The 14810-nt window shown below is 41.3% G+C and overlaps 1 protein-coding gene across 2 annotated transcripts in view; it reads left to right on the top strand.

Moving 5' to 3' along the window:
* Positions 1 to 14810, top strand: part of LOC117521392 (acyl-coenzyme A thioesterase 11-like) — an 83315-nt gene that overhangs the window by 40646 nt on the left and 27859 nt on the right. For both annotated transcript variants that reach the window (XM_034182687.1, XM_034182688.1), the window contains 4 exons: positions 3179 to 3240; positions 10899 to 11018; positions 11110 to 11248; positions 14055 to 14110. In XM_034182687.1, coding sequence (XP_034038578.1) covers positions 3179 to 3240; positions 10899 to 11018; positions 11110 to 11248; positions 14055 to 14110 — 377 coding nt within the window. The remainder of the gene's footprint in view (positions 1 to 3178; positions 3241 to 10898; positions 11019 to 11109; positions 11249 to 14054; positions 14111 to 14810) is intronic.

Here is a 14810-nt window from a genome sequence, read left to right as displayed (position 1 = left end):
AGTCAGTGGCTGCAAAGAAAACCTGCACCCTCTCGGCCCTTTCTGGAATAGTTTGGACACCACTGGTCTAGTGGTTAAGCGGTGGGCATGAGACCAGTGGATCCTCGGTTCAAACCTCTGCTGGACCAGAAAATCACTGAGGGCGCTTGGGCAAGGTCCTGTAAATCTAATATAATTTATGAAGAAAACAAACTGTTGGAACCTCAAGTAATAGAATAAGTAATACCTGTGTAGGCACTAGGGGTGGAACGCTACATTCACTCCACTATACAAGACATGATACACTGATCACAATTCTTTAATTCCACGATGCATAATTACATTGTTGTTCTCACTAACTATGTAGATTCTGTGGTGAATGTTTAAATATAAATAAACAAATTATTCTGATGTATAAATTGTAATCCTTGATGTTATCTGTGTTGTGAAAGTGTTGGAACACGGACCCACAACAGGGGGCGCAATGAACGGACAATGGAGAAAGTAAATAACAAGTTTTACTGTCGTGAAAATGCACAACCAATACAACAATTGACAATTTGGGTTTACACCGAATTCCACTGGTGTCGTGTGGGCAGGCTCGAAGGTAGGAGACGTCCGTCCGAGTCGAGCCGGAACCACCCAGATTTCCCCTGCCACCGAACCCTGGAAATACTGGAACCGCCAAGTCCCGAATTCCCAGGTGGCCACTGCCTCCGCTCGTCGGATCCGGTACTGCTGGCAAGAGAACAAACACACAGGTGTGGATGCGGCTGCACCCAGTACACAGAGAGGGAAGAAGCTGACTCCACCTCACGTCAATACTGCAGAAAGGGGAGTACTTCTCCAAGCAATTTAGCTCACAATAATCAGCTGTCCTGCAAAGGTTTAACAAATCTTTTAGCCAGTTAATCAGAATATTAATGCAGAGAACGTTACCTCTAACGTAAGGCGATATCTCGGCACTGAGGTGGAGACGCCGTCCTCCTGATATACCTCTGTGCTGAGTGGAACAGCTGAGTCTGGTGATGGGTGACAGCTGTCACCCAGGCTACTCCCATAAGGCGGCAGCGCCCTCTGGTGCCTGGAGCCCGCACTCCAGGCAGGGCGCCCTCTGGTGGTGGTGGGCCAGCAGTACCTCCTCTTCAGCGGCCCACACAACAATCTGTTTCATATTTGTATGTTTTATATATCATTTCTGATTCTTTATTTCTTCCCTGCAGTATTTTGACTCTTCATTGTATCACAGTGCTCATTGAGAGGGAAGAAAAAATACATATTTGATAATATAATGATCACTGTAAGCATTACATTGTTCCACCCCTACTATATAATCCGACTCAGGTTGCTTTCTCAGCCAAGGCCAGTGAAGGTTTCGTTACACAGGACTGCATCATTTTTGAGTCCGTTGTATGTGTTAAAACAAGGCCGAGATGTGGGGACGTGGAAACAGCTGGGGGGACTGGGGCAATGTGGATGTAGTGTCTTGTCCAAGGACTCAGACAGGTAGTCAGCAGGATATGAACCAGGCTTACATATTGGCTGTCCAGCTCCTTAACCACTGAGCTAACCGCTTTACAAATAAAATGATTAGGTACTTTTTTTATTTTATAATAACAAAATATGAGCAGCCAGCCACTCGGCTCTGTGTAAGCCTGATTCCATCAGATCTCAAAAGCTAAGCATAGCAGGTCCTGGTTAGTAATTGGATGGAAGACCTCTTTGGAAGAACATGGACTGTGTGTTTTTCTCCGGGTAAAACTGAAGTTGTGTCAGGAAGGGCATCCAGTGAAAACTTGTGATAAAACTCAATGCTGGTCTGTGCTCACTCTGAACAAACAGGAACAGCCACAAGGTAAACAGCAACTAACAAAATATGTCTATAATTTAGTTTTTCTGTTCTAAAATTAGGATCACTTCCTGCCCTTTCTGTGTGGATTTTGCATGTTCTCCCCATGTCTGCATGAGTTCCCTCCCACATCCAAACCTATGCAGGGTAGGTGAATGGGTTTGTTTGTCTATATGTGGCCCTGTGATAGACTAACATCCTGTCCAGGGTGTACCCCATCTCACGCCCTATGAGTGCTGGGTTAGGCTCCAGCCCCCCGCGACCCTTAATTGAAGCAAGCGGGTATCGAAAATGGATGGATGTTCTAAAATTTAATGTTACATGGATATTAAACATAGAAGGATGCAGACAACCCAATTAAGTATGGAATGAATGACACTCAACTGCACTAGGAGCAGTTTGGTAGAAAATAATGGTTAGGCTACAAATAAAATTTCAGGATGCAATAACAACTGCAATATGAATGCAATATTGGCCTTAAGTCCACGTGTCCCCCATTGTAGAAATGGGTGGAGTTCCATACCTACTTGCAATTGGACAATATTTTTACACAGCCACATCATAATCAGAAAGAAAAAAGGCATCTTCAAATTGCATTGCAATAATCACTGTGGAGACCAGTTTCCAAATTTGTATTGGGGAGACTACATTCACAGAAAAAAGGAACACTTGGAGCAATTTATGTGTAAGTCATGATTTTATAGGTTTGGAAAATTGTGAGGAAAGATGTGGAAATTTGAGTGAAAAGGGCATGAAGGCTAAGCAGGAACGTGACCTAAATTTTCAAGAGATGCATCCTTGCTACAACTGAAATCCTTGGAAATTTATAGTGAGGTCAGTGTTCATTGTACACAAACACAGTTTTTGGCTCTGTGACCTTAAAAACTAGGTGAAGGCCATTCATCACTGAACTTGACCTAGACATTCTAGAGATGTATCATTGCTTCCAATTTGGTAAACTGGTGTTATGTCGTTGAAAGGTTATTAGGGGTACAGTGTTGCAGATATTTTTGGCCCCATGATCTTCAAACTTGGACAGGGTTCACAAGGAATAGGAACTACTGGCATAGTTTGTACTGATTATTAGTATAATATTAATATTTCTACAGTTGGACTACAGTCAAATACTTGAATATTGGTCCAAATATTTATTAATATAATATTAATATTTTCTACAACTGCCCTGCAGTAAAACACTAGTATGGTTCAAGGATCCAACATACTAAAAAAAGAAAAATCTGTTTAGGGGTGTGATTGAGCACATGGGTATATGAAGTGATGTGGTTGGTTGATGAGGATGAGAGGGGAATCAATTGTTTCACATTGTGTTTCTGCTTGTTCAAACACTAGGTGAATACATTTGGCGGACAGATTATGGCTTGGATGGTGAATGTAGCTACAATTTCTGCAAGGTACAGTCACACAATCACACGTTACCAATTTAAAAACACTCACAAAAAGACGTGTAGTCTTTCTCTGGGTTGTCAGAAAGCATGCGGGTGACTCGAGCCTGAGTTTCATATCTTATTGTTTTAAGTCTGTTCTGCTCTACCATAAATCTGTTCCTCGTGAAGCAGCAAGCTATCATCCACAGTTTCTCAGAGTTGTTATGGGTGTACTCATGAAAGGAGGGGCCCCCCATCTACAACAACACACTATGTGACACCCACGACACAGCTTGGCACAGTTTTTATACAATGTGCGCCAACGTATTTGTCTCATAGACATGTCATAATTAGGTGACAGTGTGTCCTAAGTTAAACAAAGCACACCATAAATATAATACGAGTTTGTGACAGTGGGCACAGTGCCCAAAAAAATAAGTTTTAATCATATAAAAGATTTTGTTTCTGCAGTAAAATTGTCAGCAATGTGATTCTTAATTTTGGGTGAATTCACACTATGCACTCTGAGTCTGAGTGCATTATGCCTTGCAATGTCTGGTTTGTTTGACTATAGTGTATGTGCTCTGGGCCGGGGCAGTCTTGCTGGCGCATGATAAATACTACCAGTGTCTAACGCAGTGGTGCCCAAAGTATTCCAGAAAGGCCAAGAGGGTGCAGGTTGTCTTTGCAGCCACTTGCAGAGATGTTCTGTAGAGTCTGACTGATATGCTTTGGGTTTGCAGATAATATGACCCGATATGAGCCTTTCACCATCATAAAGGTTTTGGAGTTATTTTTCCCAATATCAATACTTTTATTTTACTGCATAAACAATGGAGAAAAACATTATGGCTGTTGGAAATGGTGTCATTATGTAGGTTTTCCAGCAGAGGGCACTCCAACTGCATTGTGTTCAAAGCTGTCAAGCTGAATCCTGTATCACCCCTCGATCACAACATGATAGAGAGGCAAAGCAATCAGCCGCTATTTATTTTCAGTCAGTGTGGGTTTTTTACAGTGACTAGAGACAAGTGGTCACTATGTTGCCAGCTAGGTGGAGCCAAAATAGTTGAAAAGTCTGTTTTATGCAGAGGTTAAACGATAAAGTTAATGTTTAATCTATAAAACATCAAGCCTCAATCATAATTCTGCATCATAAAGGTTTGTAAAAAAAAAAAAAAAAAAAAAAAAAGAAAGAAATGTTAGGAATGATTTCCATCTTTTATGTATATACCGGTGTTATAATTTTTTTACTCCCTAATATTCACAATGTATTGGCTCACCAAAAACCTTTATTCATCAAGATCTTGTATTCAGTGGCATGGTTCCAGACCAAGCAAGGAAAAGACAAAATACTGATGGATCCAGTTTTCTGTGGAGAATGCTCACTTGCTGCTGAGTAAAAGGATGTTTCATATTAAGCTTCCTGTTGACAGAATTCCAAAAGCAGTTGTTCTGCAGTGTGGTCCAGCTAACGCTGCCAGAGCCACATGTAGTCTGATCACAAACAGGAGTACTGACCAGATGTCAGGGATATGAATGTGCAGTTTAACAGATGCTGCTACTACTACTACTATTATTATTACTACTATTTGGATAATATAGTTTCCAATTCATTGATCAGCATTAAAAACTGGTCTTGTTTCTCATTTCATTGATGAATGTGAATCATGGTCAGAGCACAAGAACCACAAAATATTTTCTCTTCTGCTTCCAAGATTGAGTGATAAATCTCTTGTTGCATAATTTATTCAGATGGAACAAGCATTGTATGGGGAAATGGGGTAAAGAACACAGTCACTCATCTTCAACCACTTCATCCAGTTAACGGTCACGGGGGGTGGAGTCTATCCCAGCAGTCATAGAGCGCGAGGTGGGGTACACCCTGTACAGGACCCCAGTCTGTCGCAGGGCCACATATAGACATACAAACACATCCACACGTGCACGCACAACTACAGACAATTTAAAGTTTCCAATCCACCTAACCTGCGTGTCTTCAGCTCTGGGAGGAAGCCGGAGCACCCGGAGGGAACCCATGCAAACAGAACACAGAAAGGCCACAGGTTGGAATTGAACCCATGACCTTCTCACTGTGAGGCAACAGTGCTAACCACTAAGTCACTGTGCTGCCCTGGGGTTAAGTAATAATTACCAAAAATCCTCAGTATTTTGTGGCATCTGAATTTGCTTTACAAACTGCATTAGTGCCTTTTACCTTCTGTTAAAAGATCCATAGAAAAGGTTAATATAGGTTATATTAATCTGGTGTGAACACAAGTCATACTGTATTTCCAGTGATGCTGGTAATGCGGTACTTAGTAACGCGTTACTCTAATCTAACCACTTTTTTTAGTAACGAGTAATCTAACGCGTTAATCTTTCCAATTCAGTAATCAGATTAAAGTTACTTCTCCAAGTCACTGTGCGTTACTATTATTTTTGCATTGTGGGTCGATAGCAGCATTAAACTTGGTCCGTGGGCAGGGGGTCGGGGTTCGACTGAACTGCACACTTTAAGCGAGCTGTGAGCTTTTCATCCGCGTTTTTCTGCAGCAGCTACAACTCGTCCTCACCTCTTAAAGCACGGTGACACCAGCACACCTGCACTGAGCTTTACAAAGACATTTTTATACTTTTTTCTCCTTTATTTAGAATTCTGAGCTGAGCCGCTCCGTATCTGCTCGCTAAAAACAGCTGATCCTCCACTACGCGTCAACAACTAACGCTATTTTCCACTCAAATGCACCTAAACTCTCTTTCTGAGGACCACATGATGTGAAAACGCAATAAAACTTTCTTACCTGTAAATCTGGTCATGTTTTCTGCATAAATAAATGTTATCCATTCTTTGTGCTTAAACGCCAAAGCAGGGGCGAATCCAGATGGAATGGGGGCATGGGGCAAGGATGTGCCCCCCCCAACACCCCTAGATTAAAGGTCCAGTTTTGAAGCCATTTTTTTACTACAACTACTAATACTACTTATAATAATAATAATAATAATAATTTTGACAAGTAAAAATGTTTAGAGAGAATTTAAATGTTAGAAAAATGTGAGAAAGAATTTAATAGTTACATTTATAAACAATGTAGGTTAGAAATTGCAAATTTTACTGTTACAGTGCTGTCAACAGTTAAATATGAGGTCAAGAAAGAGGTCTTTATTTAACTTTTTATAAAACAAGTATTTTCATTGAAGTCAAGAAAGGATGACTATAAAGTGTGTTTTGGCAAAACAAGTATCATTGTCATGTTGAGGTGGCAGAGGGTTGTTGTCGACAGCTGGGGAAAGTAACTAAAAAAGTAACTCGTAATCTAACTTAGTTACTTTTACAATTGAGTAATCAGTAAATTAACTACGAGGTCTGTCCATAAAGTATCATACCTCTTTATTTTTTTAAACTATATGGATTTGATTCATTTGTTTTCACGTCAGACAAGCTTGAACCCTTGTGCGCATGCGTGAGTTTTTCCACGCCTGTCGGTGACGTCATTCGCCTGTGAGCACGCCTTGTGGAAGGAGTGGTCCCGCCCCGTCGTCGGATTTTCATTGTCTGGAAATGGCGGAATGATTTGGGGGTTTTTTCCCCATCAGAATTTTTTCAGAAGCTGTTAGAAACTGGCACCTGGAAACTATTCGAAAAATTTATCTGGCTTTCGGTGAAAATTTTACGGGCTTCACAGAGAATAAGGTCTGGTAGTACAGCTTTAAGGACCCCTTTAAGGACGCTCAGCGCGCCGCGCTCTGAGCTGCGACAACACGGCACAAGCCACCGGACCATTTCTAAACGGATGGCTCTGTGGATACGAGACCATCGTGTGCTCTTTCTCTGGTTATCACAAGAGCTGGACATCAGCCATTTTCCGGTAGATTTCACTTTTAACAAGAGATTTTGTCATGGAAAGCCACGCGGAGGCTTCGCGCGTCACGACCGATTCGCTTTGGAAGCGAGACAAAGGAACACCTCCGTTTCGTCTATCTCGGCTTTCAGTGCTTACCAGTCCAGTAAGTATCAGTGAAATTGTGGAGAGCTGGACATGTCCAAACTTGTCCTCTGACACGCCGAAACGGAGGTGTTCCTTTGTCTCGCTTCCAAAGTGAATCGGTCGTGACGCGCGAAGCCTCCGCGCGGCTTTCCATGACAAAATCTCTTGTTAAAAGTGAAATCTGCTGGAAAATGGCTGATGTCCAGCTCTTGTGATAACCAGAGAAAGAGCACACGACGGTCTCGTATCCACAGAGCCATCCGTTTAGAAATGGTCCGGTGGCTTGTGCCGTGTTGTCGCAGCTCGGAGCGCGGTGCGCTGAGCGTCCTTAAAGGGGTCCTTAAAGCTGTACTACCAGACCTTATTCTCTGTGAAGCCCGTAAAATTTTCACCGAAAGCCAGATAAATTTTTCGAATAGTTTCCAGGTGCCAGTTTCTAACAGCTTCTGAAAAAATTCTGATGGGAAAACAACCCCAAATCATTCCGCCATTTCCAGACAATGAAAATCCGACGACGGGGCGGGACCACTCCTTCCACAAGGCGTGCTCACAGGCGAATGACGTCACCGACAGGCGTGGAAAAACTCACGCATGCGCACAAGGGTTCAAGCTTGTCTGACGTGAAAACATATGAATCAAATCCATATAGTTTAAAAAAATTAAATAAAATAAAAAGGTACGATACTTTATGGGCAGACCTCGTAAGTTACTTTTTCAAGGAGTAATTAGTAATCAGTAATTGGATTACTTTTTCAAAGTATCTGTGGCAACACTGTATTTCACAAACCTCTTTATTTCTTAATGATTCGTGTATTCTGTAGCTTGTGGGTTTTTTCTGCATGTTGTTTAAAACCAGCTGTGATCATTTTAGTTGTTACATTAAAGGGTTGTATTATATTCAAGATGTTAAGCTACTGCTAAGGTACATACTGAATTTAAATTTAATTTATGCATTTGGTAGCAAGTATTTAGTATTTTTATTTAAATTAGATCACACTGTAGAAATTTGTCTTCACCTTGAGAGTAAAAAACAATGTCATCACTAATTTAAGTGATGAGATCACATGGGTGAGCAGGTTGTCCAGTAATAGTAAGGCTGGTAGGGCAAGACCTGATAATGTGCACAGTATATGTCAGATTGTGCTTGGTCAAAACACTGGACCCCAAATGGCTCCTGGTCCTCGGCCCCCTGAACAAATTCCTCAAGGTTAGCATGACAGTGGTAACAGCATCCATTTGTAAAATCCTTAACCAGAACTATAACAGTTAGTCACACAGAAGTGGGGAAAATATCAATCAACTTCAATCAACTTTTTTTTTATATAGCGCCAGATCACAACAGACAGTTGCCCCAAGGCGCTCTATATTGTAAGGCAAGGCCATACAATAATTATGAAAAACCCCAATGGTCAAAACGACCCCCTGTGAGCAAGCACTTGGCTACAGTGGGAAGGAAAAACTCCCCTTTAACAGGAAGAAACCTCCAGCAGAACCAGGCTCAGGGAGGGGCAGTCTTCTGCTGAGACTGGTTGGGGCTGAGGGAGAGAACCAGGAAAAAGACATGCTGTGGAGGGGGGCAGAGATCGATCACTAATGATTAAATGCAGAGTGATGCATACAAAGCAAAAAGAGAAAGAAACAGTGCATCATGGGAACCCCCCCACAGTCTACGTCTAAAGCAGCATAACCAAGGGATGGTCCAGGGTCACCTGATCCAGCCCTAACTATAAGCCTTAGCAAAAAGGAAAGTTTTAAGCCTAATCTTAAAAGTAGAGAGGGTATCTGTCTCCCTGATCTGAATTGGGAGCTGGTTCCACAGGAGAGGAGCCTGAAAGCTGAAGGCTCTGCCTCCCATTCTACTCTTGCAAACCCAAGGAACTACGAGTAAGCCTGCAGTCTGAGAGCGAAGCGCTCTAATGGGGTTATATGGTACTACGAGGTCCCTAAGATAAGATGGGACCTGATTATTCAAAACCTTATAAGTAAGAAGAAGAATTTTAAATTCTATTCTAGAATTAACAGGAAGCCAATGAAGAGAGGCCAACACGGGTGAGATATGCTCTCTCCTGCTAGTCCCCGTCAGTACTCTAGCTGCAGCATTTTGAATTAACTGAAGGCTTTTTAGGGAACTTTTAGGACAACCTGATAATAATGAATTACAATAGTCCAGCCTAGAGGAAATAAATGCATGAATTAGTTTTTCAGCATCACTCTGAGACAAGACCTTTCTGATTTTAGAGATATTGCGTAAATGCAAAAAGGCAGTCCTACATATTTGTTTAATATGCGCCTTGAATGACATATCCTGATCAAAAATGACTCCAAGATTTCTCACAGTATTACTAGAGGTCAGGGTAATGCCATCCAGAGTAAGGATCTGGTTAGACACCATGTTTCTAAGATTTGTGGGGCCAAGTACAATAACTTCAGTTTTATCTGAGTTTAAAAGCAGGAAATTAGAGGTCATCCATGTCTTTATGTCTGTAAGACAATCCTGCAGTTTAGCTAATTGGTGTGTGTCCTCTGGCTTCATGGATAGATAAAGCTGGGTATCATCTGCGTAACAATGAAAACTTAAGCAATACCGTCTAATAATACTGCCTAAGGGAAGCATGTATAAAGTAAATAAAATTGGTCCTAGCAGAGAACCTTGTGGAACTCCATAATTAACTTTAGTCTGTGAAGAAGATTCCCCATTTACATGAACAAACTGTAATCTATTAGACAAATATGATTCAAACCACCGCAGCGCAGTGCCTTTAATACCTATGACATGCTCTAATCTCTGTAATAAAATTTTATGGTCAACAGTATCAAAAGCAGCACTGAGGTCCAACAGAACAAGCACAGAGATGAGTCCACTGTCCGAAGCCATAAGAAGATCATTTGTAACCTTCACTAATGCTGTTTCTGTACTATGATGAATTCTAAAACCTGACTGAAACTCTTCAAATAGACCATTCCTCTGCAGATGATCAGTTAGCTGTTTTACAACTACCCTCTCAAGAATCTTTGAGAGAAACGGAAGGTTGGAGATTTGCCTATAATTAGCTAAGATAGCTGGGTCAAGTGATGGCTTTTTAAGTAATGGTTTAATTACTGCCACCTTAAAAGCCTGTGGTACATAGCCAACTAACAAAGATAGATGGATCATATTTAAGATTGAAGCATTAAATAATGGTAGGGCTTCCTTGAGCAGCCTGGCAGGAATGGGGTCTAATAAACATGTTGATGGTTTGGATGAAGTAACTAATGAAAATAACTCAGACAGAACAATCGGAGAGAAAGAGTCTAACCAAATACCGGCATCACTGAGAGCAGCCAAAGATAACGATACATCTTTGGGATGGTTATGAGTAATTCTTTCTCTAATAGTCAAAATTTTGTTAGCAAAGAAAGTCATGAAGTCATTACTAGTTAAAGATAATGGAATACTCAGCTCAATAGAGCTCTGACTCTTTGTCAGCCTGGCTACAGTGCTGAAAAGAAACCTGGGGTTGTTCTTATTTTCTTCAATTAGTGATGAGTAAAAAGATATATGAATATGAAGCAAACTACGAAGAATATAAAACACAAGTCTGAAAAGATTAGTACTGCTGCTACATCAGGCTTCAAAAACCTCTAAACATCAATGATGTAGTATTTTAGAAATGTAAAAAAAATTTTTTGTCTGTATTTCATTGTATGTGCATGAAGTCGTCTGTGTCAGGCTCATCCAACTCTTCGAAGCATTGATATGTTCACATTCAGAGGACCATCTCAGGTTGGAGACAGACTGCTGCTGAGAGCAATAGTCAACAATGCTTTCAAAAGCAGGTATTTGTCTCCACAAGCAGCCATAAAGTTTCACAAGATCTCTGTAGATGCAATAAAATGTGATAGAAAAATCTTTGTGTGAGTATTGCAGTATGGAGGTGGGCGTCCGTGCAGAGGCCTATCAGGAGGAAGGACCTAACCGACACATAAACTCTGCCTTCATGACCTTTGAGGTTCTGGATGACCGTGGGAAGCCATGCACGTTACCACGGATATGGCCCGAACCCTTGGTAAGTCAGTCAGTGGTTGCGTACAAACAGTCCTTTTTGTGTCAGAAGGTTCCGAGGTGTCTAATTTGCCACTGTGATAAGACCCATTTGAATGGCCTGAATGAATAAATGATTTATTCAGCACGCACAAACAAAATCTTTCATTTACAAAACAAGTCAAGAGAAAACAACAATTAAACATATAGAACAAAACTCAAACAATTTACCAATTTAGTGCGGCTGAAAGGGATGAATGCGTAGCAGAGGTACTTACCAGTCTCAACTCAGCATAGCTGCCCTTCTCCTTTTCTTCTCATCTGCTACCGTTAGAGGTCTCAACAGCAGATCATCTGTCTCCATCTCAACCTGTCCTCTGCATCTTCCTCTGTCAGGACCCCCACCTGCATGTCCTCCCTCACCACATCCATAATCCTCTTTGGCCTACCTCTTCTCCCGTGGGTCCATCTTTAGCATCCGTCTCCCTATATACACTGAGTCCCTCTTCTGCACATGACTAAACCATCTCTCAATCTCCAAACTGTGCTGTCCATCTGACTTTCCCCTTCACTCTTGCAGATATCCTTCTATCACAAATCACTTGTGCTACCTTTCTTCATCTTCACCGCACTGTCATTACATTGGATAGTTGACCCCAAGTATATATATACACACACACACGTCAGGGTGTTGCCATTCAAGGCACTCATCATGACCCACTGGAGCAACTTGGGGATTAAGGACCTTCTCCAAGGGCCCCGAGTAATTTTTCTTGTCTGATGGGGATTTGACCAAAGGATCTTTTGGTCACAAGTCCACCCCTTTAACCACTTGATCCTCATCTCCTTTAAACTCATTGACCTTCACCACCTCTACTCCTTGCAACTGTACTGTTCCACGGGGCTCCCTGTCATGCACACTCCACCTTGCTCCTGTTGACTTTTATTCCGCTTCTCTTCAGATCATATCTCCACCTCTCCAGGCTTGTCTCAACCTGCTTTCAACTCTCAGTACAGACCATGAGGTCATCTGCAAACATAGTCCTTGAAATCTCTTGTCTGATCTCATCTGTGAACCAGTCCATCACCACTGCAAACAGGAAAGGGCTGAGAGCCGATCATTGATGTAATCCCACCACCGCCTTGAATGCATCTGTCATTCCTACTGTGCATCTCACTGCTATCACACTGTCCTTGTACATATCCTGCACCACCTTCACATACTTTTACTGCCACTCCAAACCTGACCCGGAGTGTCAACACCTTGGACCTGCTGAAAAAGGCTCAGCAGAGACCACACTTCCTGAGGGTGCTTAAGAAAAATAACATCACACAGAGACTGCTGGTGTCGTATTATTGGAGTTCTATTGAAAGCGTAATTTCTGACTGTATGTATTGTGTGTCCGGTATGCCAGCTGTACAGTGGCTCAGAGGAAAATGCTCCAGAGGTTCATTAATGCAGCCCAAAAGGTTGTTGGCTGCCCTGTTCCCACACTTGAAGAGATTCATAGCTTCCGCTGTTTCCCAAAAGTTCATAACATCATAAAGGACAGTTCTCACGTTGGTCATGCTCTGATTGAAGTGTTACTGTCAGGCAGATGCTACAAATCAATTAAAGCAAGGCCAAGCAGATTTAACAGCAGTTTTTTATCCGTCAGCAATAGCCAAGCTCAATACAACCAAAATGTAAAGGGAAATGTAATAATGGGAATTATGCAATCAGTATGAATGTATGAACATGGGTTTGTGCTTATATTGAGCTGCTTTTATGCTTATATCAAACTACTTTTATTTTTCTATTGTATATTATTTATACTTTTATGCACTGACCAGATGGTGTTACCAATTTTGTTGTACTTGTGATAGTGACATTAAAGGATATTCATTCATTCAAAGGTCCTCATACAATACCACAACTCTTCTCTTCGCACCTTGTAATAAGCATTCTCTAAATCCATAAACACACAGTGCAACTCCTCCTGGCCTTCTCTATACTTCTCCATCAGCAGTTTCAGAGCAAACATTGCATCTGTATTGCTCTTCCTCAGCATGAAAGAATATTGCTGGTATGCACATCACCCTTGTTCTTAAAAATCGGTACAAGTACAATTCTTCTCCACTCCTCAGACATCTTCTCACTTTCAAAGATTTTATTAAGCAATCTGGTTTAAAAACTTCAATACCATCTTTCCCGAACATTTGACACTGGAATGTCATCTGAACCAACTGCCTTTCCACTCTTCACCCTCTTGATTAAGCTATGGCACTTCCTGATTTAATCTCTCCACATTAGCCAGACTTCTCTCTCTCTCATTCATTTTTTTAATTCATCAGCTCCTCAAAATGCTTCCTCTGTCTTCTTTTGTTAGCGCATTACCTTTTATTACCCATAATTTTGGATTTAGTCAAATACCACATAAGACATTCAGATAGGGTCCGAATTAAACATCCATACAACTTTATTTCAATATAAAGTTAAGTGATTATTAGATGCACTTTAGCTTTTCTTGCTAATTTGATGGATAAACTTTGCTCAATACAGTACCAAGTTGGAGTCCTCTCAGGAGGAAATGATCGGTGGGCCTCGTGTCTTAAATTAAAAGCGTAATAATAAAAGAACATTTTGGGTAGTCCCACGCCTCCTCTATTCACTGGTCTTTGTAAATTACTGAGGTGTAATTATGGTCTTTTACCATTCCAAACAAATGTTTTATCATTTCATACCATTTGAAATACTATTACATTTCAAATACTTAACAATATTTACTATGGATATAGATATAACACATTTAAAAGAACTAACATGAAAAGAGGATCTTCTCTTCCACCAGGAAGGGGAAAGAAGGTTCCAAGAGGCCATAGCCAGGAGGAAGATCCGGTTGGACAGGCAAGACTCTGTTTATATTCCTGCATGAGTAAATAATATGATTTATAATAGGGTTTTCTATGAATCACAGGTGATACACTTTGTGTTTTACTTGTTTCAATGAAAGGGTGACCACAGTTCAGTGGGTTTTCTCTTGCATGTACCTTTCATGGATTTTAGATTTGTAAAGCATGAGAATTTGCAACATTAGATATAGTCTATAGTGATATGGTTGTGAGAACTGGAAGCTACATTGTGACCTGCTCAGTCTCTGTAGAATTTTGGGGTGCCACTGGATTGACTTCAGGTCAAATAAACAGTAAATAGGGAGGTCCAGAGGAATCATAATACTTGCATTATGAGGTAACATCAACTATGGCACAGCAACCATGGGACATGTTGTCCTGAGCAGAATCCGGTGTCAAGGTTGCCTCTGTGATGAGGACCAAGCAACTGGAAGAGGCCAAAGAAGCCACACGTCACCTGGGTGCAGCAGATAGATGGCTTCTTCAGAAAACAGTTGTAAACAGTTGGTGTGCCTGAATGAGTGACTTTTTAGGCTCTACGTGGTTTGGTAGGTTGGAGGCTGCAGCCAGCAACATACAATGCCAGTGCATGGTCTGAGACATGTTTTAGTGTTTATATCTGACACTTTAAGGTAGTGGTGTAATTTTTGCATCTATGATTAGCACACACATATGACATAACCCTGATGCTCATG

The sequence above is a fragment of the Thalassophryne amazonica genome, chromosome 12 (assembly GCF_902500255.1).
Source record: "Thalassophryne amazonica chromosome 12, fThaAma1.1, whole genome shotgun sequence".
Lineage (NCBI taxonomy): Eukaryota > Metazoa > Chordata > Actinopteri > Batrachoidiformes > Batrachoididae > Thalassophryne > Thalassophryne amazonica.
This window is presented reverse-complemented; position numbering and strand designations above follow the sequence as displayed.